This window comes from Pantherophis guttatus, chromosome 1, assembly GCF_059756535.1.
Source record: "Pantherophis guttatus breed Tessera chromosome 1, ASM5975653v1, whole genome shotgun sequence".
Taxonomy (NCBI): domain Eukaryota; kingdom Metazoa; phylum Chordata; class Lepidosauria; order Squamata; family Colubridae; genus Pantherophis; species Pantherophis guttatus.
The window spans coordinates 319,778,442-319,804,559 of NC_142063.1; the positions used below are offsets into that span (position 1 = coordinate 319,778,442).

The 26,118-nt window shown below is 41.4% G+C and overlaps 1 protein-coding gene across 1 annotated transcript in view; it reads left to right on the top strand.

The window, feature by feature from the left end:
• INTS9 (integrator complex subunit 9) overlaps window positions 1–26,118 on the top strand; it is an 81,276-nt gene that overhangs the window by 28,694 nt on the left and 26,464 nt on the right. The window contains exons 7-9 of the mRNA XM_034421284.3: window positions 7,670–7,790; window positions 8,906–9,040; window positions 18,034–18,145. Of these exons, the coding sequence (XP_034277175.1) occupies window positions 7,670–7,790; window positions 8,906–9,040; window positions 18,034–18,145 (368 nt within the window). The remainder of the gene's footprint in view (window positions 1–7,669; window positions 7,791–8,905; window positions 9,041–18,033; window positions 18,146–26,118) is intronic.

Sequence of the window (26,118 nt, forward strand, 5' to 3'; positions counted from 1 at the left end):
AAAAGAACCAGTAAATAGACTACTTGGAGGTGGGATCTTCTCCTGATCTACTAGCCACCTCCCAAATGGGATGCTCTCATCGAGGCCTCAAGCCAGTTGGCAGAGCCAGGTTTTCAAGCCTTTCAGAAATCCAAGAAGTTGGGGGGCAGATCTCACCTCAAGAGCATGATATTGTAAAGGGTGGGAGCCATGCAGAACAGGCTCTTCTCCTGGACCCCGCCACTTGCAATTTCTTGGCTGATGGGATCTGGCCAGAATGGGACTGGCCAATGGACCCATGCAGTGGTGGGTTTCTACTGGTTCGCCCCAGTTCGGGCGAACAGGTAGTGGCAGTGGCAGGAGGCTTTTCCCACCCGCCTGGACGTCATCATGGATGCTCTGTGCATACGCAGAAGGTTCTGTGCATGCGCAGAAGTGCCACACGTGAGCAAAGCATGTGCGAGCATGCGCGTGCTCCAGATTCCAAACCAGTAGCGAAGGTAAGTGGAACCCACTACTGGACCCATGTGATAAAGGTTTTAAGGGTCTTTAATCTATTATTCAGTTGATGATCTTATTTCTTCTTCCCCTTCCCCTCTTTTACTCCTACTAAGTCATAAGACAGTTTATCTCAAATGTTACTATTTTGTTTGAATTGTTATTTTTGGTCTATACGTATTATCTGCTGCTATACTATTTTTACTGACTATTTGGAGTGAAAATTTTTGGATCTTTTCTCTTCCTTTCCTCTATTTTTGTTCAAAATCTGCCAGCTGTATCTTCAGAATGCTCTTCAAGGGTAGCCCATGTAGAATAAATTGCAGTAGTTCAAGTGTGTGATGATCAGGACTGAGCACAGGGCCTCACAGTCTAGAAAGGGCACAACTGGCGTACAATATGATCTTCTTAGCATCCATAGTCTCATGCTCAACATCCATAGTCTCATTCTCTAAACGTGGGATATCCATTATCACACCAGCTATTTCTATACTGGTAGCAGTAGTGAAATCTAAAATTTGTTACTACCAGTTCTGTGGGCGTGGCGGTGGTGGGGTAATGTGGGCGTGGCCATTTGTTTTTTAAACTTTTAAAAGCATTTTTTCTACAACCTTTTTGGCGAAGAGGTTGTAAAAAAATGCTTTCAAAAGGCTCTGACGATCCCAGCTGAGTTGCCTGATCGGCAGAGGCTCTTTTTCTTTTAAAAGCCTCTGCCGAACAGGCAACTCAGCTGGGATCGTCAGAGGCTTTTAAAAGTATTTTTTCTACAACCTCTTCAGAGGTTGTAGAAAAAATGGTTTTAAAAGCCTTTGACGATCCCAGCTGATCCGCGCGATCATCAGAGGCTTTTTCGTTTTTACTTTTAAAAGCATTTTTTCAGCCAAAGAGGTTGTAGAAAAAATGCTTTTAAAAATTAAAAGAAAAAGCCTCTGATGATTATGCGGCTCAGCTGGACATGGGGGGAGGGGCGCAGGGATTTTTGCTACCAGCTCTCCGAACCACCCGCCTCCATCGCTGTCCGAACCGGGAGCATTTTACCCCTGACAGGTAGTCCTCGACTTACAACTGTTCTCTTAGTGACCGTTCAAAGTTACAACAACATTGAAAAAAGTGACTTATTATGACCATTTTTCACACTTATATGACTATTGCAGCATCCCCACGGTCACATGATTTGCATTCAGATGCTTGGCAACTGACTCACATTTATAACAATTGCAGTGTCCCGGGGTCATGTGATCCCCTTTTGCGAACTTCTGATCAGTGGAGTCAATGGGGAAGCCAGATTCACTTAACTATGGTGTTACTCATTTAACAACTGCAGTGATTCACTTAACAAATGTGACAGGAAAAGTTGTAAAAATGGGGCAAAGCTCACTTAACACATTTCTCACTTAGCAACAGAAATGTTGGGCTCAGTTGTGGTCGTATGTTGAGGACTACCTGTACTTGGCAATGTCATTTTTGTCATGCCTTGGTTACTTAGTTTCTTCATGTTTGGATTACTGTGTATGGTTATCTTCAGAAACTTTAATCCGGTCAAGGATGTTACAAACTACCTTAATTAGGGTTCATTATAAGTAGCATGAAGGTCTCTTGTTAAAACAGTTTTACTGATTCTAATGAGTTTCCAGTTCAGCAAATGATAACTAAAGCCCTATGCAGCAAATCCTTTCCATCAAAAAATGTACTTATTCTGTGTACGCTTGGCAAAAATTGGTTTCAATGGCAGTTTACGTATATATCAGTGGTGGGTTTCAACATTTTTTACTACCGGTTTGGTGGGTGTGGCTTGGTGAGCGTGGCGTGGCTTGGTGGGCATGGCAGGGGAAGGATACTGCAAAATCCCCATTTCCTCCTGATCAGATGGGAGGCAGAGAATAGATGGGGTCAGTCAGAATTTTTACTACCAGTTCTCCGAACTACTCAAAATTTCCGCTACCGGTTCTCCAGAACTGGTCAGAACCTGCTGAAACCCACCTCTGGTATATATGAATTAGCAGCATTCTGTCTTTAAAACGTCTCTCCTCCCCTTTCCTTCTCCCTAGAAAAATTGAGGGCTTAAAGCCAGAAAACCCCCCCCCCCACTTCTTCAGCCAGGTAGATCAAATGAAGGCACTGCTAGCTAAATTCCTTTATTTGTGTGAATTGTGTGAACATTCTACTGGTGTAATGTCTCAGAATCAGATTGTTATTCCTTGAATTAGGATTGATTAGCACAATGCTGGCATTTAGATTTTATTGCATGCCTTGTGTTGGTTCTGTGCTGCTTAGTGGTGCCATGTGGGACTAGGCGTATATTGACTTCAAGATTTTGCTGAGAACGTGGCACCCTGTACATGTCACCAGTGACTTCGGAAACTCAACAAGTGTCAGTGCCCATAAATCAGCAGCAATTTCCCTGCAGTCTTGTTCTCAGAACTGTTTTTGTCAATGGCAACCATGAGTAGGCTTAGTCTTATTGTGTGTTACTGTCTGTGACCATACTAGAACCTCTTTCCTGAGGGCAATGCTGTCTATAAAATACAACGTTGACATGACTGTTCTTTTTGTTTTCAGTTAGCTGTAGTGACTGTGCTGGGCTGCCACACTCTCTGACTCTCATAACTGTCAAGGGTGTTGCTTTATTGCAAGATGATGTGTAGCTTAGCTGCTTCAGTCCTAAATAGGCTGCATACAATTGAGTTGCTTTCTTTATTGAGTACGGCTATAAGCTTTGGAGTTCTTGGGGAAAAAATGCTTTGTAGAAAAATATACTAAGTGCACCGGAATAGTTTATGTTTCCACCCCATTACTCTGTGCAACGTGAGCCAACTGCTGACAACATCAAACCCCTTTGAGGCTTTGTAAATCAAATGGTGTCATAATGGATTATAATAAAGGTAATGCTTTTCTCTCCCCTTCTTCAATAATGGCACATTCTCTATAAATGTTGGAGAGATTTGTTGGAAAGCCAAAGGGGACACATTGGGATCTTACCTAAGGGCAGGATTGGCCACTTGACTAGCCTCACACAGGGAATTATATCAGGGGAAAAAGAAGTTCCTCATGAAGAAGAGCCCGGGTGGCATGGTGGTTAGAATGCAGTATTGCAGGCTAATTCTGCCCATGGTCTGGAGTTCAATCCTGTCAGCTCAAGGTTGACTGAGTCTTCCATCCTTCCGAGGTCAGTAAAATGAGGACCCAGATTGTACTCTGTAAACCACTTAGTGCTGTAAAGCACTATGGAGTGGTATATAAGTCTAAGTGCTATTGCTGTTGTTATCTCCATGCAAGGGAAGCCTAGACCATTTGAAAGGCAAGTAAAGGGAAAATAGGAAATGGACACTGGATGATAGAACCAGAAGAGATTTCCTTGGGATCTGAACTAGAGCAACAGAAAGAAAGCTGAATGACAACAAGTAACGACTTTCCGTAACTCAGACAGAATTCTTAGTATAATCTTCTGTGCCTTCTGGCCTGAAGATGTTAGTCTCCCATCAGTGTTAAATGATACTCTCGTGTTTCTATCCTCAGATAATCCTAAAAATGAGAAATTATCATGAAGACTCTAATCAATATCCAATAGGAATTGAGAAATTCAAATACCAGAGTCAGTAGCATAATTAACCCTTGTTATATTATTATGTGATGTTATAATCCTTTGGTAAAACACCAGCTCTCTTCATGAAAAGGTACTGCAGCCTTCAATGGTGGTGTCCAAGGTCTTGATTTGTAAGCTCCACTTAACCAGATATGACTTAATTTTACCAAATAAGAACACACCAAATATGTGCCGGAGTCTAGTTCCTGTGAGATTTCAGACAAGGCAGAATACTGATGAGGTGATGAAATTAGAGCAGAGCAGGGGTGAAATCCAGCAGGTTCTGGAGAACCGGTAGCAGAAATTTTTGAGTAGTTCGGAGAACTGGCAAATGCCACCTCTGGCTGGCCCCAGAATAGGGTGGGAATGGAGATTTTGCAGTATCCTTTCCCTGCCACACCCACAAAGCCACCCACGCCACACCTACCATGCCACGCCCACAGAACCGGTAGTAAAAAAAATTTGGATTTCACCACTGGAGCAGAGTACTTGGTGAGGCAAGAATCAGCAATTCTCAGGCAAGAGCAAACTTTTATATCAAAACTGAGCAGATGCGTCTCAGTTTCAAAGCTGTTGAATGTCTATGCCATGACACAGATTACCCTGAATCTTTTACTGAGTCATGTTGGATCCTGCTTAATCCCCTAGCAAATATCTACCAATGAACGTGGTGTGCAGAAATCTCATTGCCATCACCTATCTTGAAGGGAACATCTCATTTGGAATTCTCCCACCTTATCTAGTGTGTAGAGAGATGGGGCTCTCAATTCCTGTATTTCTGGCAAAGAAAAGAATAAATCTCTTTCTCCAAGCGACACCAACTGGAATCAGCCCGAGAGAAAGGAAAAGCACCACTGTAAACCGATGCCTCCAAACCACAGAATCAGCTCAAAACAATACTGTGATTGGCAGTATTGAAAGCTGTCGAGGAAGGAGCACAAGGATGAATACCTACCACCATCCCAACTCTGTCACAGGTCAACTAAAAGCATGACCAAAGTGGCCGCTATATTAAATCCTTTCCTGAAACCTGACTGAAATTAGAATTAAAAATGAGTACAATGAAAATACTTAATAATGTGCAACTATCCAATGTTACTTATTTCTTGAGATGATTTGATGTCTAAAACTAAAATCCCCTCAGTGCTCCAGCAAAGAAGTAATTTAGAAAGTCACTTCAAAAGCAGTTCTCTCCTTCATAAAACCAGATGACTTGTCTCTTATGGATCAGTGTTATTCAAAAGTCATAAAGTGGAGTATAAAGTCCATGAAGCAATTTTTACAGTGGCTGGAAATAAACATTGGAATCCCCCAATGATTTCCATTTTTAACTTGTTCGTAAACCTTTGGAATTAGGAAAGAAAGAATTAAGTGGCTAAGTCTGTTGGTATCAGCACAGCTTTTATAATTATGTAACCCCACCGCCAATGAAGATCTTCATTCAAATCTCCAGATGACAAATAATCCAGATTTCTCTGTAAATAGCAGATGAATTTAGGAGCTACTGTGTTTCACTAATCATCTGTAATGCTGTGCTTAAAATGCTAGATATAATGTTTTGTGTGTGTGTTGGAAAAGGTTTTTCTATTCCTTAAATTTTTGTTATTATTCAGAAGAGGACAAAATATTCCTTACTTTCTGTTGGGATATATTGGAATGGCAGTTTGCATACTATGTTCACAGGCAATCTTGGCAGAAGCCATCATTAATGCTTCCTTTGGTGTCTTAAATTATAGGAAGAAGGTCATTGACCCAACAGCTTCCCCAATAAATTAAGTTCTTTTAAATAAGCAAATCGGCAAAACTTGACCAATTTCCATAAATCATTGGAAATGAGCTGGAATGAGCTTTTGATTTAGTATCTGTTTAATATACAAAATAAGGACCCTATTCTTCTTCCACTCTTTGGCAGCTTTCACTGCATTCCTGCCTGGTTTCCTAGTACGGCAAGAGATTTATGTCCCAGGAGATAACCATTCTTTTTATGTGCTACAAATGCTGTCATTTGCTGTTTCTTGTATGTTTCTCTCTCTCACTTTCTCAGTATTTATAAGCACTAGCTTTTCCAGGGAGCAAAATAGCCATCATAATAACAAAATTCACAGAACTGTGGTTCCCCTCCAGGTGTTTTGTGGATGTCATTACCTTCTAGATAAGTTTGATCATGCGTGCCCCTCCAGGGCTCTGCTTTCGCTGGCAGAGGGCTAGCAAAACAAACTAAAAATAAATCAAAGGGAGAAATGTTTCCCCTTTTGCATTTGAGCATCCAAGAAGGGACAGGAAAGGAGAAAGGAAACGAGGAAAGACAAAGAAAAAGATGGGAAGAGAGCAAGGAAGGAAAAATAAGGAAAGAGGGGAAGGAAGAAGAAAGGAGAAGGAAGAGGGAAGGAGAAGGAAAGAAGGAAGGAAGGAAGGAAGGAAGGAAGGAAGGAAGGAAGGAAGGAAGGAAGGAAGGAAGGAAGGAAGGAAGGAAGGAGATTATAATGAGAATGAAGGAGGGTATGAGGAAGTCCTACCTTAACACTTGGCCACCACAGGTGCCCCCGACACAAATGATGTCAAGCCGGCCATGCCCCCCCTGGCCACGCTCCCCACCCCCCCGAGATCAAACACAACCCTAATGCAGCCCTCAATGAAATCGAGTTTGACACCCCTGCTCTTTAAGGAACCATCTGGCAGGTAGATGTGGCAGAGCAAAGGGGACAGATTAGAACAAGCCAGTGATCAAGGCAATGAACTCTATGTCCCCCAGCACTATTTTCTGCCGTGGTCTGAGAAAGACTGGAAGCAACACACCAAATCCCATTCCAGTGAGGCTGCCTAGAAAATTACTGTAAATAGTTGAAAGAGTTCTCCATTGAAAGCACCGAGACCGCCAACAGGGGCATGTTTCTTAGTGTAAAATGCCTACTAAGTGTGACTGATGTTTTTCTGCCAGTTAGTGCAGAAATCACCAGTCTTCCTGGTGGGCCCATCAGGATTTTGGGGAGTGGAGCAGCTGTCAAAGAGAGTAGATCTATCTATCTATTCACATGGCCAGTCAGGAACACCCATTTCCAAAAAGCCAAAGGGGAAGCTTAAAGAATAAAAATGTAGCCATAGGAACATAACTCAGCAGCTGACCATTTTATTATTACAAAAATTACCTGTAGGCTAATCAAGATTGAATGTCCTCTATGCTGTGAAGGATACAGAAACTGGATTGGTTTCAGTGAGATCACTGTAGGTTTATAGTATGGGGAGGATGGGGTTTGGCAGTGCCAGTCCACTTCAGCTGTGGGCTTTGGATCAACCCTAATCTTTCTCTCTGTGATGAAGCAATTGCATCTTACTAGGCATTGAGACATCAGCAGCGGGGTGAAAACCATGGCTAATCTTTGAATTCCTCAAAAATAAAGCATGCTAGAGAAAAAATAAAGGCTAGACTCTCACCTCATTTCATTAGATGCGAATTGGCACAAGCTGAGAATCGAGGTGCTTGTTAAAGGGCTCTTCTTCAGGCCGTTCTTTTTTCCCCCTTGTGATATCATTTTCTGGAATTTTAGAAGATGAGTCCAGAATTATATTATGCTGGCAAGCCCTCATCCTCTAAATGTGCCTCTATTCCAGGATGCTTCCTGCGCCCCTGAAAGATGCTGTTGAAGTTGCAACATGGAGAAGATGCTACAACATGCAGGAAGTTAACTCTGCACTCAGTAAGATCCAGCTGGTGGGATATTCCCAGAAAATTGTGAGTTTCTCTAAAAAAAAGGATTTGGGGAGGAAATCTGTAGCTGTCTTCTTTCCTTCTGTGTCCATTTTATCATAGGATAGTAATCTGTTGTCTGTATTAAAATCTGAATGAAATAAAAACCTGTCATATTCATTGATTCCTTCTTCCTGCCCAAAGCTTCCAGGTTTATCTGGGAAGCAGTTCCACACAAACCTTCTCAGTTATGCTTTTGTATCCATTCTTGTGTGTCCATGTGAATGCCAGCCATAGGTGTTCTATTTTTATAGTCTTTTAAAAGAATTTTGCCTATAATTTTTTGCTGATGCTTTTCACATTTGTGTTTGTTTTTCTGTGTTTCTTTCAAAAAAATAATTTCCATATCACTGTCTTAAATATAAACATTAAATTATCTATGGAGATTCTCATCCAGGTCATGGTTGTCCCAAAGATGCTTTTTTCAAGAGGCAACTGGACTTTCTGTTTTTTCTTTGAAGATGTTTCGCTTCTCATCCAAGAAGCTCCTTCAGCTCTGACTGGATGGTGGGGAATGGAAGTCTACAACACAGTCCTTTCAACAGTTCCAAGAAGGCTCCACACCCATTTGCACTACTCGGGTGACCCTGAGGACACAGATAAACCTCAAGGTGGCCTCAACAACTCACTAAAAGAATGCAAATGGCCCGCTGTCTGCAAGGAGTATAAATCCTTCCATTCCCTGAGCTGAAGAAGCTTCTTGGGTGAGAAGCGAAACATCTTCAAAGAAAAATCAGAAAGTCCAGTTGCCTCTTGAAAAAAGCACCTTTGGGATAAAAATTGAATTAATTGTAGAAAGAAAGAGAAAACAGCTTTAAATACAGTCATTATAGATACAAGAAGATGTAAGTCCAAAATTCTGTTCTCACAACAACCCAATCAAAGATTCTGGGAAAACCAGAAGCAGATAATAGTTCTAAGCATTCGCTAGTTCTTGGTTATTCACCATTTGTTTACCATGGATGTATTGCCTTCGAACATGGAGATCAGCTCAGTGAGCTAAGACTACATCTCACCATAAGAACAGCACATGTGGAAATTTATTTTCTGGGATAGTTTCATTCAGAATTCAATTGTTTTCTTCTCCCTTCCTCCGACAGGAGCTTTTTGGTGCAGTACAAGTCTCTCCTCTCAGTTCTGGATATGCACTGGGCAGCTCCAATTGGATCATCCAGTCACATTATGAGAAGGTTTCCTATGTCTCAGGATCCTCACTCCTTACAACACATCCACAGGTACCACATCTTTGCAGATTTGGTGGTGACATTCCCCTTTTTAGTGGTTTGTGTTGACTGGATTTAAATAGTAGGCATATGGCAATTCCCCTATTTTCCTATCCATAGGGCAATATTCTGCATGGATTGAAAAAGCTCAGCATGCTTGGGGGTTGACTTGCTGGAAGGATTCTAGCCCCATTCTTTGGTTCCTTCCATTTCATAATTGATTATTGGGGGATACCTATCTGGAGAGTGGAGGAAGATAAGTCATGAGTTCCAGAGTTCTTACCTGAATACAGTACAATACTGTCTGTAAACATACCTGGTTCTGTCATCACTTAAACCTAGTTTTGGCACCAACCCAGCTTAGCAGCGAAGGCTCCATCATGCTCATTGACACCTTCCTGCCACACCTGATTTTATAATTACAAAAAAAAAAAATACTGTATTTTATTTTATTTTACAAAGGAAACTGTTATAAAGGAGAGTGGTGGATTCCATATCCTTATTTTCATGGGTGCAGCCCTGGATTCTATAAATTTCACTTTTAACCCTGACTATAGCCCCTTGCTTTGTCCAATCAGGCTAAGAGCCTATAAAAGTGGCTGCAAGAGTTAGATTTGAGGACCTTGGATGCAGTCTCACTCTGACCCAATCCTGATGGCTGTCCTTGGATCATGTCACCCTCCTATCTTATTTGATTGTTATATAAGGGATATCACACACAATACCATTTGAACATCCTAAATCAGGGTTCAGTTGATGGAGGGGTGTGTGTGTGTGTGTGTGAGTGTGAAACACAGACGGAGGGAGGGAGGGAGAGGGAGAGAGAGAGAATAACTAAAGTTTGGATGCCATACTTTACAGAAGCCTAAGCCATCTTTATTTCTGCATGGATTTCTGCAGAATTTATGCTGCTGCTTTCTTGAACTACAGCCATCAGCACACTGAACACATAATTCCCAAGAATCCCCATTCACCTGCATGAGATTCTAATGAAGTGCAGAGATCTGCAGTAGGAAGGAAAAAATGGAAGCCAGGGAAGTCCTACTCTACAAAGGGAACTCCAATTGCAATCCAAGCCTGGACACATATAGTGAGGTTATGTATCTCTTCAGCAAAGGAAGCTCTTTGGTTGAACAGAGAATGAAAGGAGCAACTCCTTGCTATCAATTTAAGTATCCTTCTAATCCATTGACTATGAAAGGGCCATATGGCCTGAATAAGATGTGAAAGATTTTATATACTGTACAATAGACTTGCTTTGATAGATAAAATACATAAAGCCTTTGCTTTTTCCCAGAAATGGAGAGACCCCTCTCCTTTTATACATAAACACCTCATTCAAACATCAGATGAATCAAAAGTTAAAATCAGGGTTTTGTAGACATAAACCTCTAGAATCCTTAATAAGAGTTGTGGCAAAGGAGAATGAATGCTCTGCCAGGATGTGCCAAAGGATAACCCAGGAGTGAAATTCAGCAGGTTCTGACAGGTTCTGGAGAACCGGTAGCGGAAATTTTGAGTAGTTCGGAGAACCGGTAAATACCACCTCTGGCTGGGCCCAGAGTAGGGTGGGAATGGACATTTTGCAATATCCTTCCCCCAGGAATGGGCAGGGAATGGGGATTTTGCAGTATCCTTCCCCTGGAGTGGGTGGGAATGGATATTTTGCAGTATCCTTCCCCTCTCATGCCCACCAAGCCATGCCCACCAAGCCATGCCACACCCACCAAGCCATGCCCACAGAACCAGTAGTAAAAAAAATTGAATTTCACCACTGTGATAACCTATACACTAAAATTTCACTAAGGAATCATCAATAGGATGTATTTGCTCCTTATGCACTTACATCAAGAAAATTCAATTATAAGTATTCTTTCATATTCTAAGGGGAAATGCTTCTTATTTAAAGTTTTGGAAAAGAAAATCAGTATGTCCAACATAGCCTTGTTTGATTTCAAAAGAGGAACTTCTGTAAAAATGGATTGCTAAAAGGGGGATAGAAAAAGGAAGCAAAGTCTTCCTAGGGTACTTAAGAGTTGCTTAAAACTTTGACAATAGAAATTCATTTAAAAATATTTTGCAGGCCAGAAAAGACATTAAGTATAGTTAACAAGGAGTTTCAGGAAAGTTTCTGGAAAAAAGATGGTGTCCTTCAGAAAACAGAATTATTCCCAGACAAGAAGTACTAAAAAGAATGTAAACATGCTGTGAGACAATGAGGCAGGTGTGTGGTGGAGAAGTGTGATATTAATAATGTTAAGACCAACTGGTAAACATTTATTTCAGAATATCACAAATAAGCAATTGGCAAGGTATAGTATTTAAAAGAAAAATAGGCTAGCAAAGAAGGTGAATTAATTCTTTGCTTCTGTCTTCATTGTAGAATAAAAATATAAGGTAAATATATCTGTCTTAACTAATATTTTTAGGAGGCGTGTCTAAGGAAGCGAAGCAAATACTTAGAAACAAGGTATATAAAAAAACCAGTGTTTTTCGAACTTGGCAACTTTAGGATGTATAGACTACAACTCCCAGAATTCCCCAGTATCTGATTGCAGAATTCTGGGAATTGAAATCCACACATCTTAAAATTGCCTTGTTTGAAAACACTGGTCTAGGTCAGGGATCAGCAACCTGTGGCTCTGGAGCTGCATGTGGCTCTTTCACCCCTGTGCTGCAGCTCCCTGTCACTCAAAATATGCGTCACAACCGTCAGTGTGCGACACCCGCTGGCACGTGATTTATTGAGCTTTTCAACCCCCGGTAGGCCAACCATGGATAAATCCAAGAAAAGAAAAATTTCAGAAGAAAACAGAACTACATATTTAATTCAACTACATATGCTAGTTTTGTGGCCACTCAAGAAATAGTCAGGCACGGGAAGGGTTTTGTGGCTCCCGGTGTTTTCTTATCTCTGGAAAACGGGTCCAAATGGCTCTTTGTGTTTAAGGTTGCAGACCCTGGTCTAGATTATATTCATAGACTGAAATCAATACCAAACTAAATAGTATCCATCCAAGAGCTCAAATATACAGTGGCTGATGTTTTAAAACAAGGACATGTGACATTTTCCTGATATTACCGTTTCCCCTGAAAATAAGATATCCCCTGATAATAAACCCATTCAGGCTTTTGAAAGCATGCACTAAAATAAGCCTCCCCCCAAAAATAAGCCCTCCCCGAAAATATTTAAACACAGAGCTGGAAATCAGGTAAGACAGCAAGAGGAGCCCCATCTTTCTCCACGCACCTCAAAATAATAAGACCTCCCCGAAAATAAGGCCAAGTGCTTATTTTGGGGTTCAAAAAATAGAAGACAGGGTCTTATTTTTGGGGAAACATGGTAGCATCTGAATAAGAAAACTGGGAAATGATTGGTTTAGCATTCTTTTTAAAGTCTTGGGAACTCAAAGCAATTACAAGTTAGCTTATCAGTTCTGAATAAATTGCAGGCAGGCAAATTTTGACTAAACATTTTAGAAAAACTCTTTAAAAATATGTCCAGCAGTGGAAGAGACTGTTTAAAAAATATATGCAGAAGATTTCTTTCATTTGGAGGCAAGGACATAGAGGGTAAGTTAAGAGGGTCTGTTAGGAATTCTGTTCTTGTGTCCTGCATTGAGCAGAGAATTGGTTGCCCTTTACCTTACGGTTGGGAAATGCTGGTAATGTAAGTAGTTTTGTTATATTTGACCTTGCCGTTCGGTTTGAACATTTCATTCATTTCATTTCATTTCATTTCATTTCATTTCATTTCATTTATTGAACTTCTATACCGCCCTTCTCCCAAAGGACTCAGGGCGGTGTACAGCCATACTAAAACACATAAACCACAAAATTTAAGAACAATTTAAAAACAAATATATAAAATTTGGCCCACGAAATTTAAAAACTAACATTCAAGGCAACTTGTAAAATGAAAAGAATTCAGAGACATGAATTGAAACAAATGCATATACAGGTAGTTCTCAATTTACAACCCCAGTGGAACCCAAAATCTATGTCGTTAAGTGAGAAATTTGTTAAGCACGTTTTGCCCCATTTTATTACTTTTCTTGCCACATTTGTTAAGTGAATCACTGCAGTTGTTAAATTAATATGTTGTTAATGTTAATGTTAATTTTATTTATATACTGCCCTTCTCCCGAAGGACTCGGGGCGGTGTACAGCCAATTTAAAAACATAAATATACAGACATCATCATTAAAAGTAATTAAAATCAATTATACAGTTTCGGCCAAAATTTAAAACCCCAAGTTAAAACTCCAATTTAAAAACTACTTAAATAGACAGCCCTGCCTGTCGGAACAGTAGGGTCTTGAGGGCACAGCGAAAAACCCGGAGGTCAGAGATTGTATGTATTTCCAGGGGCAGTTCGTTCCAAAGGGCAGGAGCTCCCACTGAGAAGGCTCTCCTCCTGGGTGTCGCCAGCCGGCATAATTTGGTCGATGGCACCCTGAGGAGTCCCTCTTTGTGGGAGCGAACTAGTTGGTGGGAGGCTATTGGTGGCAGAAGGCGGTCCCGTAAATACCCTGGTCCTATGCCATGGAGCGCTTTAAAGGTGGTGACCAACACCTTGAATTGCACCCGGAAGACCACTGGGAGCCAGTGCAGCTCGCGCAGGAGGGGTGTTACATGGGCGCAACGAGTTGCACCCATAACCACCCACGCGGCCGCATTCTGGACCAGTTGGAGCCTCTGAGTGCTCTTCAGGGGGAGCCCCAGGTAGAGAGCATTACAGTAGTCCAGCCGGGAGGTGACAAGGGCGTGAGTGACTGTGCGTAGGGCGTCCCAGTCTAGAAAGGGACGCAACTGGTGGATCAGGCGAACCTGATAAAAAGCCCCTCTGGCCACGGCCGTCATGTGCTCTTCTAAAGACAGCCGTGCATCCAGGAGGACACCCAGATTGCGAGCCCTCTCTGTGCGGGGCAAAGATTCACCCCCAATAGTCAGCGATGGCACCAGCTGACTATACTGGGACGCCGGTATAACATGGTTGTTAAGTGAATCTGATTTCCCCATTGACTTTGCTTGTCAGAAGGTCACAAAAGGGGATCACATGATTCCAGGGCACTTCAACTGTCATAAATGTGAGTCAGTTGTCAAGCAGCCGAATGCAAATCACATGACCATGGGGATGCTACTTGTTTCAATGATGTTGTAACTTTGAATGGTCCCTAAATGAACTGTTGTAAGTTGAGGACTACCTTTAATTAAAATAAACATGATCCATGTTGGGGCTGGAACAAGAACATAACCCAACTTTACTTACGCTGTGGAGGTTTTATGAGCTGGTAGCGACTGTACTGGAGGATTCTTAAGGTTGCGGTGGCCAAATTGACCTCGTGTGTGGCTCCTGTTGGGGGAATAGGATCAAAACTAAAACTTCTACTGCCAACTTTCCTGTGTGTGATCACAGTTAGAATAGCTTTCACAGTTCTAATCACTGCATTTGAGAAAGGATATTCAAAGGTGGAAAAAATGCAGAAAAGAACCACCCAAATGACTAAGAAGTAAAGCAAAAATTGGAAATCTGTTGCTTTTAGATGTTTTGGATTACAGTTGCCATATTCTTAAACCACTAGCTGTGCTGACAAGGGTTGACATGGAGTTGTAGACCAAAATGCCTCCAGGCATCAGATTGTCCATGCTTGCTGCAGGCTAAAGTTTTTAATGTGTATTTAGGCTTATTGCTAGACACTATAAATAAGCCATATAGTAACAATCTAACATGGTTTACTGTAAGCCCCCTACTTACAGTACTTGTTAGCTTCCCTATTTAAATGTTAAAGATTTCCCTGTTCTCGCGTATAAAAAAAGAAAGGGATTGAATGCAACATATTTTCCAACAAGACTGTTTCATTGATATCACTGTTGGAAATATCTTTTTTTGAAAGAATGATAGCCAAACTTGCCCACCCTCCTCATCTAAGGTCTTCATTGTGCTATAGATGTTGTTTCTAGTACATTAACTCTCACAAGATCCATAATTTGTCTCCATAGCCATTGCCTTATATGACTTTCAAGAGAAACAAAGCAATGTTAGAAGACTCTAACCAGATACTGCCTTTGAGAAAACAAACCTATGACAAACTCCGTGAAATTGTGGCAGAATACAAAGTGGAAAGTATTCTGTTTTAATACTCCTCCCCATTGGGGTTCATTCCCCCCCCCAAGCATTCTATCAGCACCCCGTGATCTCATTGAGCTGTTTAGAGTTCTTCTAGGATTTTCTTCTGAAGCTTGTTACATCCTCCAAATATGGAATTTAACAGAATAACAGAGTTGGAGGAGACCTTGGAGGTCTTCTAGTCCAAGCCTCTGCTCAAGCAGGAAACCCTATACCTTTTCACAGGGGTGGGCTTCAAAAATTTTAGCAAGGGGTTCTCTGCCCGATTGCTGGGTGGGCATGTCTAGTTGGCTTCTTGCACCATGGTGAGGTGGGGTGGCGTTTTTGCCCTCCCCAGGCTCTGGAGGCTTTCCTCAAGCCTCCAGGAGGGCGAAAACAGCCTCCCAGCCTCCAGAGACCCTCTGGAGGCCTTTTCCGGCTTCCCTGAACTTCCGGTAGGCCCGTCTTTTGCCCTCCCCGAGCCTCCGCGCACACCCTGCATTTAGGAGAGGAGGGTTTTTTTGCGCTACCCTAAGCCAGGGATGTCAAACTGGCAGCCCATGGGCCAGATGTGTCATGCATAGGCCACACCCACCCCAGCTCCGCAAATGGGAAAAATGTCATGAAACATCACATGATGGTAACATGACGCTCCAAGTTTGACACCTGTGCCCTAAACAATGGCTCTTGCAGCTTGAACTTCTCAGGAATTATAGCTAAATGGGCCTTCCATTTTCAAAGGAAGAATACTGTAGAATCATATTCCTGAGAAGACTATTGACTTCAGTTTTCTGGGAGCATCAAGATGCCCACTGTTTGATAGGCTGATTAATTTGAGCCCTTCCTATCAGAAAGTTTTATCTTGTTTCACAATGACTGAAACTCATAAGATGTTTTCTGGTTGAAATTTGAAACGAATAGTATCTACAAGGACACTTTGCCTCAATACAACTCCCAGCAACAATAACTTATGAAAATTGACTCTAGACTTAGAAAGCAAAATTGGAGCTGATAATGGCAGGGGAAGGAGTTAGGGCAGCCCAGAAGATTTGTCAAAAGTCTTTTAAAGTATATTATTTTGAAGGTTGACTCAGGGAATCAATAGTAGCACCTTGGGTCAATAGAAGATGAAATTATGACTATTGAATCTTGCATGACCATTATGTGTATTTCCCACAGCCAATTCAATGATACTTTTACTGGTTTATTGGCATTTTCATTTGACAAGCATCTCATGGCTATTGCATTTTGTTGTGTGTTGGTTTTTAGAAAGTGGCTCTTAAGTACTTTTTTGTCCATCCACTATGTCACACTGCTTGTTTATTGTTGGCTTTTGCCCAACCTTCCATCACTGGGACAGAGGTATCTTTTGAAACAGTATAGACAGAATTGTCCAGGAGGCATTTTCAGCATTTAAGAACCACATATACTGGAAAGGTGTACATACGCAGGAGGCCAGTTGTTGCTGGCAGCTGCAATAAACAACTGGTATCTTACATCCAGTTTGTTCCTCAAAGCCAAGACAAGGTAGAGGTATATCCGAGAAGATCCAGAAACATCTTAGTTCCTAAGATATACTCTTGAGTGAGAAGACTTGTAACTAAACATCACATCTCTTTGACACATATTTCTTGGAATTTGTTATTTGGATTTGGAAATACGTTTTTGTATGTGTGTAGTCAACTAGCTCAATAGATTTACAAGACAGAAATTCATTGCCAACTTCAAAATTAGCAAATCCAGAGTCTATAACATCCTTAGGATAACTATAAGCTGTATTTGGCATTTGAGTAGCATGTGCGTAACTGCCCTTTAAAATGGGGATAGAGCCAGGCAATTTGTAAATGTAAATGTAATGAAAAGTGAATATGGTTGCTTTGCTGCCTTTAATAATTTCCCTTTTCTATAATTCAATCACTATATAATTCACCAGTAGCTTTTAGAGGAACTCTGGGGCTGCATGCAAATCTGTTTAGTAAAGTTGTAGAACTCTAAACTAAAGGGTGATCTTTTGTAAACTCCCTGAAGCCCCCACAAATGAGGCACATCTTTTAAAGGTACTTGCCTAAATATTTTTTCTCATGAAATATTTGTAGGATTGCCTATCCCCAATAGTTTCTGTTTGTTCTACAGATGTGGCTGTCAACCCTGAAGCTAGCCTGACCGAAGCCATTTTAGGCTTCAGGTGTTGCTGCACTGGAGCTGAGGGATAGAGAGGGGGGAATAGAAATAACTGGGGTTTTGTAGCCAAAACAAAATACTTCCTCCTGAGAACCAAGGACATTCCCACAGGTGGAGTGATGTTAACAGGCACCTTGATTGGACCATGTGACTGATTGTTTGGGAAAGGGGAAAAACTTTTAATTAAGGTGAAAATTTAGAGCCAGTTTTCACCAGCCTATGTCAATATGATATGTCCAATAAAACTATTCTTTGAGGAACTCACCTGCCTTGGAGTTTTGTTTGCTATGGGGGTATTACTTGGAACCCTGACAGTGGCAAGGTGGGCAGGCTTTGGGTAACTTTGGCGAAACAACCTGATGAGACCTAGAAGCATGCCTTCTCTGTCATGGTGCTGTCCCCGTCTCCCCCTGAGATTTGGATGATCCTGACCACATTAGTCTTCTGGAAGGCTATGAAGATCTAGCTTTGCCCCAGTCATTGGAGCCTGGATGCTAGTATAAACTGGCAGTATAAGCTAGTATAAGTATGTATATAGCATTTATATGTTATTAGAGCAATTTTCTCTAATAGGGCCCTTGCTAGGTTTTCTTTAATGAATTCTACTTGTTTATTGTCTTTCTTTCTTTTTCTTTGCCTTCCAAAATTCCACTGCTTAAGATGGACAGCCCTGTCCATTTATTAAATGATTTTTCTTTCAAAATTTGCCTTTCAGCCCATGGACCAGGCGTCTCTTAAGAACAGTGATGTTCTCATCCTGACTGGACTCACCCAGATTCCCACTGCCAATCCGGATGGAATGGTGGGCGAATTCTGCAGTAACCTTGGTAGGTGGCTGGGCAGTGGTTTTGCTGCTTTTCGTACTCTGACTTGGAAAATATATGCAGTATATGGGAAGTAACTCTATGGCTCATTTAATCGATCCAGGTGACTGCTTCTTCTCTCTTTCTATGGCATCACATTAGCAGTTCAGATGGTATTTTTACAGGGTGCCTTTGTTTCTCTCTCTCACACACACAAATATAATTAGCGAGAAATGCAAATTGTACTTGGGGTGGGGGGAGAACTATTTTGGAACAGATCTGGCATAATGAGATTAAGTTATTTGCTCCTGTTCGCTCTCTGCTAAATAGTAGCAACGTTGCTGCCAAATAAGTTCTGTTTTGATGGAGCTCTGAGGAGAATCTCCCAATCTTATGCCATCTTCTGTTTGGCTAATTTATAACCCATTTGCATTCTTTGGAAGCATCATTTTCCCTTTGCCATTTATCCCCTTTCCTACACTTGATCACTGAGCACTCTGCAAGAGCAAAAGGGGCCATGACCCGAAAGCCAGAAATGCAGGCTGCTTTTGATTAACATTGGCCATGTGTCCACAGTTCTAGAGGCTGGACTTCATGCAGCAGCTCTGCATGACATGGGATCAATTCCTGTTCCCTTCCTCAGCTTCAGGCTTAAAAGCGAGAAATGTGGGAGGTTGTAATTTAATAGTGGACTTCACAGTTTGCATGGAAAATGTCCCAGATTCAGTTAAGAGTGAGGACAATGATCTAAAACTGTATTGGAAAAACTGCCAGCGTAGAGAGTGGTAAGCTAGATGGATCAGGGATTTGGCATTATAAAAATTCAGCATCCTGATTTGTAAGTCTGCATGTGGATTTGTCTTCTGGTTTGATTGCTACACAGTCTTTTGTCTCTCTGCTATAGGGTAGGAAAAGATGGAGGAGGGTTTAGTGGTTTTTTTATTACTTTGTGCTCCTTTAAAAAAATCCTCACTGCAAAATCCTCCCAATTCATATTTCTGCAGTAACCAGGCAGATGTCTCTGCGGAACTGATAAGCAGGATAATACAATATAACCCTCTATTTTGCTGTCTTTGATTCAAAAGAACAGGTCTCCTGCCATATTTTTGCTAGCATGCTGGCTAAGGAATTCTGGGAGTTGAAGTCCACCCTTCTTACCGTTGCCAAGATTGAAAAACACTGTTCTAGGGGGATGCTATTCCAGAGGGCAGGTATCATGGCAAAAAGCCTGCTTCTTAGGCCTCATCAGATGGCATTGTTAGATTGAGAGAACACAAAGTGAATCAACTTTATCAGATCTTATCGGACAGTCAAAAACAATGACAGAAAGGCTGGTTCTCAGCTATCCAGGCCTTCTGCCATGAAACGTTTTTCGGGGACAACCAGCTCCTAAAGTTGTAGCCAGAAACTCAAAGAGGTTCAATACCAGGGCACAACTCCTAATTGCCCACGCTGGTGCTCTTCTGGGTCAGTTGGATGTTCTGAGTGGTCTTCAAGGGCAACCCCAGGTAGAGGACATTGCAGTAATCTGCATGTAAGATGACAAGGCATGAGTGACCACAAGAAGGGACAGTTGCTCCAAATCTGCCATTGATACTGTTATTACTCCCAACAATATGCTGAGGATAGCGCTTTATGCTCCAGAATGCTTCCAAAGCACTCAGGCAACTCATTTCCCATCCTTACTTTTTCTGAAAAGTTCAAGGTTTGGGGAAGGAGATGGAATTTCACTTGCTAGCAACTTTCCAGAGGAGCTCATTACGTTTGATACATACAGGGAAGAGGAAGGAGAAGGGAAGGGAAGGGAAGGGAAGGGAAGGGAAGGGAAGGGAAGGGAAGGGAAGAGAGGGGAAGGGAAGGGAAGGGAAGGGAAGGGAAGGGTTGTTGATGGGTAGAGATCTGGTAGCTGCAATGGTTTATTTCTTTATGAACCCTCAGCAGGCAACAACGGAGGGACTTCAGTAGCCTTAGGGACAGTGGTGGGATTCAACCAGTTTGCACCTATTTGCTAGAACCAGTTGTTAACTTTCTAAGCAGTTCTGAGAACCGGTTGTTGGAAGAAATCTCCTTTTGTTTTTTTCCACTTTACAGGGTTAATCCTGTAAGGAAGGCAGGAAGGAAACATTCTGGTGTTGTTTCTAGCCTAATCTTTATTGCCCTGCTTACAGAAACTGCCTCTCTGGTTAATCCTTATTACATTGTAACAGCTAAAGGTTCTTGGCAGTACGCCCAGACTTACTGTCGCCTGAACTTCTCCAGAGGTTTTTTCCCCCTTTGCTGGTACTTTGCTGGGGCTTGACTTTCTTAAAGGGGAAGGGTTGCTTTAAGCTTTTTACAGTACTGTTGGGAGGAAATACTCCCCTGTTAGAGTTTTTCCAGCTGGGATGCAACGATCAGCAGTTTGAAAAAATAATTGAATAATGAAGCAGAGCTGCAGGAAAGAAGCTTTTAATGACAAGGAACCAAGATGAGTGACATTCAGCAAGGCTTTTTGGCTAGCTAGAAAGATCGACATTCAAACATGAGTTTACATACCCTTTCTGAGTTTTGGTCTAAAACTGATTTTTGGTACAGTTTAATTCTGTGTTTGGGGACGTTTAATCCTGTGTTTATTGATGGGGTAATTTTCCCTATTCAGCTTTGTTTGGAAGGAAAAAGGTTAATCTCTGTTCCTGAAAAGAAGCAGGGTTCAGAAATCTGGCTAGTTCCTGTGTCTATTTGTTCTGGTAATTGGTTTAACAAGCAACAGATACTATGTTTGCTCTTTTGCTACATTCTAGCGCTAATTACTTTCTTTGTGTTTACACTTGAGCTTGCCTGGGGTGTGAACTCTGGAAATGAGCCAGACAAGGTTTGTGTTTTAGTTTTAAAAGGATTTTAACTGTTGTGATTTAATTATTTGTATTGTGTTTTAATTTTTCCCTGCCTAGTGGTTTCTTTTTCTATGTGGGGAGGGGGTCTTCATTCACTGCTTTAGTGGTTCCTGGCACTGTCCTTTTGGGTTGTACTTCCAAGAGGCAGGATGCAAGCTTGGCACTGATTTTTTTTACTGCCATTCTGGGGGGCATGTGACCTCTCTGCTAAAGGGCTTCACTTTATGAACAAGAGTTGGCTGCTGATAGTTATCATTGCATTTTCTATTTCTATGTGAGGAGGGGGTCTTCCTTCACTGCTTTAGTGGTTCCTGGCACTGTCCTTTTGGGTTGTACTTCCAAGAGGCAGGATGCAAGCTTGGCACTGATTTTTTTTACTGCCTTGCTGGGGGGCATGTGATCTTTCCTTAAATCTGGATGATTTCCTTAGGATATCTTGTGAGGTGAATGAGCCCAGCCGTGCTTGACAAACTTGGGAGGGCAGAGACGTGAACCTGGGTTCCCTATATAGTTTGTTAATTTGTCTCTTTAGCTCAGTATTTTGTAGCCCAAATATGCCCACCCACTTTCTGGAGAGCTTAAGTAACCTTTCTGCTAAAAGGCTTCCCTTTATGAACAAGAGTTGGCTGCTGATAGTTATCATTGCATTTTATCTGTTTTAATTCCTCAAGGTACTTTGGCACCCTGCCTAATTAGTAACTCTGGGTTGCAGGTATTTCTAATCTAATGATTGGTATTTAGGGCAGGGTGCCAGTTCTTTTTGCAAGCCAAGAAGCTTTTTGTATTTTTGTACAGGTAATCCTTGCTTTACAACAGTTCATTTAGTGACCATTCAAAGTTACAATGGCAGTGAACAAAGTGACTTATGATCATTTTTCACACTTACGACCGTTGCAGCATCCCCACAGTCACGAGAGGCCTGGCGAGAAGTGCCCCTCGATGTGAGTGACATCAAGTTGGCCACGCCCACCCAGTCACATGACCAACCAGCCATGCCTACCCAGCTGGTCATTAGGGCAGAGAACCAGTTGTTAAATTATTTGATTCCCACCACTGCTTAGGGAGGAAGCTTTTTCAAGATAGGGTTTGGTTTTTATTTCTGCTATTATTCTCACCCTCTCCCATTACGATTTAGGAGATAAAAATAGATATAGGTAGCTGTAAAATTTGGGTGGAAGCGGCAGGGTACACTAGAGGAGACTGTCTAGGATAAAGTAAAGTAAATTTTTTTGGTGAAACAAAGTAATCTGTTCTTCCCCAGTGGGGAAAGGGGGCTCTATTTGAAACAGAATTGAAAATATGTGAATCTCATCATTTTAATTCTATTAAAACATTCTTAAGTCTATTTTAGAGTTTGTCCTTGGATTTTTATTTAAGGGACTGATATTATATGTATGTGCATATGAAGGTATGTCTTCTTAATTATAATTAAATTTAATACCATATTTCCCATAATGGCATTAATTACTATGCACAACATACATAGTCCAGACTGGCTTTTTATTTTAGCAATGGCTTTTGAGTAATTGTTTTTATTATGGACCCTTGTCTCCATTTACATAAAGTAATTGTATTCTCTGTTGATTGTTAGCAACCCTTGGCAAGGACAACCAAACTTGTCAACAATTCCCTATAATTCCCATTTATAAAATTGGTATGGACTTCATTTCTTTCCTTTTTTCTCTCTCTTTTGGTTTATAGATAGGTATCACCACAGCTGTGATTACAAATTTAGAATTCGCTAGGAAATTAATTTTCACTATCAGCAAAACTGATAATTGTTGAGCTCTACAATGTCACGGGTGGAAACAGTATAATTTCCCAGCTTGCCTGAAATAGTCCATGTGATTGGGAGGGGAGAAGCATTTTATTGCCCAATTTTATAGCCTGTTTTTTTAAATGGTGTCACAGCAACTTGCAAGAAAATGAAGTTACTAAAATAATGACAAATATAGAATAGAATAGAATTCTTTATTGGCCAAGTGTGATTGGACACACAAGGCATTTGGTGCATACGCTCTCAGTGTACATAAAAGAAAAGATACATTCATCAAGAATCATAAGGTACAACACTTAATGATAGTCATAGGGAACAAATAAGCAATCAAATTATATTAAGAAACAATCAATATAAATCTTAAGGATACCAGCAACAAGGTTACAGTCATACAGTCATAAGTGGGAGGAGATAGGTGATGGGAACGATGAGAAAATTAATAGTAATGCAGACTTAGTGAACAGTTTGACAGTGTAGAGGGAATTATTTGTTTAGCAGAGTGATGGCGTTCGGGAAATAACTGTTCTTGTGTCTAGTTGTTCTGGTGTGCAGAATTAGATAATTAGATCTTCTAAGTGGGAAGAGTTGTAAAATATTTTTTTTGTTTAGGCTGCCAATCCTACTGGTGTGATTCTGTTCACTTTCAGCTGGCTAAGCTTTGTCTGTTGACTTTTATATTAACTGTAATTCTTAATTATTATCCCACCTTATACAACTCCAAGTGGTATCTGCATGATACTTCTGCCCTCCTATTTTCTGCCCAACAACTGTGAGGTGAATTGGGCTGAGAGAGACTGATGGGTGCCAACTCACTCAGCCAGCTCCAGTTAAATCGGAACTAGAACTCACAGTCTCCTGGTTTCTAATCCAGCACCTTTACTACCACACCAAACTGTTGTAGCTCCAGTTCCCAGTCCAGCTCTGATCTGAAAGGACTGAACAGGCTCTTCACTGTCCTGGTCCTATATGCATGTTCTCAGATGTCTATGGAGATTCTCAATCATCCTGGTCATGCTTGTCCCAAAGGTGCTTTCTCAGGAGGCCACTGGACTTTCTGGTTTTTCTTTGAAGTTGTTTTTGCTTCTCAGCTCTGATTGGATGGTGTTGAAGCCATTTGGAGGAATGGAAATCCTTCCATTCCCCATCAACCAGTCAGAGCTGAAGAAGCTTCTTGGATGAGAAGCGAAACGTCTTCAAAGAAAAACAAGAAAGTCCAGTGGCCTCTTGAAAAAGCACCTTTGGGATGTTTTCAGATGTTTACCTGCGATTGAATTCCTTATAGAAGAGTCTTGTATTTCAGGCAACCTTTACCCTATAATGCATAGATATGCATTGGATTACTTTCCTCATTTGTCTGTTTCTCGTCTAAGATGTTCCTTGCTTTTTGATTGGTCCATGGTTGTAATCAGGATTATGTTGTCTTCTATAGAATTTTGACATCATCTATCAATTACTTTTAAAAGGGATGTGGTGGCTCAGTGACTAAGACACTGAGCTTGTCGATCGAAAGGTTGGCAGTTCAGCAGTTCGAATCCTTAGTGCCGCATAACGGGGTGAGCTCCCATTACTTGTCTCAGCTCCTGCCAGCCTAGCAGTTCGAAGGCACGTAAAAAATGCAAGTAGAAAAATAGGGACCACCTTTGGTGGGAAGGTAACAGTGTTCTGTGCGCCTTTGGCATTTAGTCATGCCAACCACATGACCACAGAGACATCTTCAGACAGCGCTGGCTCTTTGGCTTTGAAACGGAGATGAGCACCTCCCCCTAGAGTCAGAAACAGCTAGCACATATGTGCGAGGGGAACCTTTACCTTTTTATCAATTACTTTACAGTTACATTTTTTGGAGCAATTTGTCCCTACATATAGCCCTTTCTGATGTTTTACACTATCAAACCCAACAATATTCCCAGTCAAGCTCATGGGCAATGACGATGTTAGTCCAAAGGAGCTCTTGGCTCTACCTTCCTGCTAGCTATGAGAATCATTTCATTCCAGGAACTCACAAACCTTCCCTTGTATGACTTACTAATTATTTTACATGTTTGGGCTGCAGTTGCTGGAAAGCCAGCATGAGGACACTTCCAGAGTTTAATCCGTCCTATAGTTTTTGTCCTTTGAAGGATATGTATATATGTGTTTATGTGTACGTGTGCCTATTCATGTACCTGTTCCAGTACCAGCACCTGTTTCCTGACTTTTCTTTCTTTTAAGTCAAAATAGCTTTCTGGAACTCTGCTGCCCTCTCCTGGCGATAGGTGTTATTATGGGCTTTAAGGCAGGGTTTTGTCGTAAGCGCTGCATAAGGATGAATTTATTAGCCTAAAAGGGATGCAACGCTAAAGTGTTTTCATACCAAGCGAGTCACAAATGAAGAAAATAAATAGAATGCCATTAAACACTTAATACTTTTTTTAAAAGCTAGACTGTTAAGCAGAGGTGCGAAGGAATCATTTCACTTTGGCCACTTAACTGGCAGTTTTTTAAAACACCAAATATATAATGAACTCGAAAAATTATGGGTAGGATGATAGAATCAGGGAAAATATCTCAGCAAGATCAGTCTTAACCCTGCTTTTCTTTTGCTTCTCTCTCTTTGCATTTTCAGAGAGCCTCAGTCTTGTTCTTATTTGCTTCCTCCTATTTTCACCCTGGCTGGTTCCCGTTTCCTAGTGTAGAGATTTTGCTTGCTTGCTGACTTTCCCAGTAGAAAGCAGCTCTTTAAGTTATTTCCTGTGTATCTCTCAAGCAGTCCCGGGATCTCATCCCATTTTCCCTGTCCAAGCCTTAGGTATGTCTAGTCTATTGAAAAGTGTGATAAGATAGCAGTCTTCCGGTACTTGAGGCCTGTCACAGAGAAAAGGTGGTCAACCTATTCTCCAAAGTACCTGAGAGCAGGACAAGAAGTAAAGGTGAAAGTATCAAGCCTGAATCTGACCAGGCTGCGGGGTTGTTCTATCATGGATTATGCTCACGTGAATTCAGGTTGACACTGGTTGGAGCAGAAGGGGGAGAGCAGAGGTCTTCAGCCAAAACAACATATGAGTCAGATACATTCCAATGGTTGGCTGGCCAGAGGAGGAGGAGAGACGTCGCCAAGCAACCAGCTCTTGTCACGACTGTACAATGTGACATATTGTTTTGGAAAAATGAGAAATGAAAAGTTTCTGGGGTGGAAAGCCCAGAACCTTTCAGTACTGGCTTTCCACCAGTTCATGCCAAGATGATGTATCTAAATAAATTTATTCTTTGAGGAACTGAAATGCCTTGGAATTCGATTTGTGATGGGTACATTAATTGGAACCTGACAGAAAGATCATTAAAGAGAGATCCAACCTAGAACTAAGGAG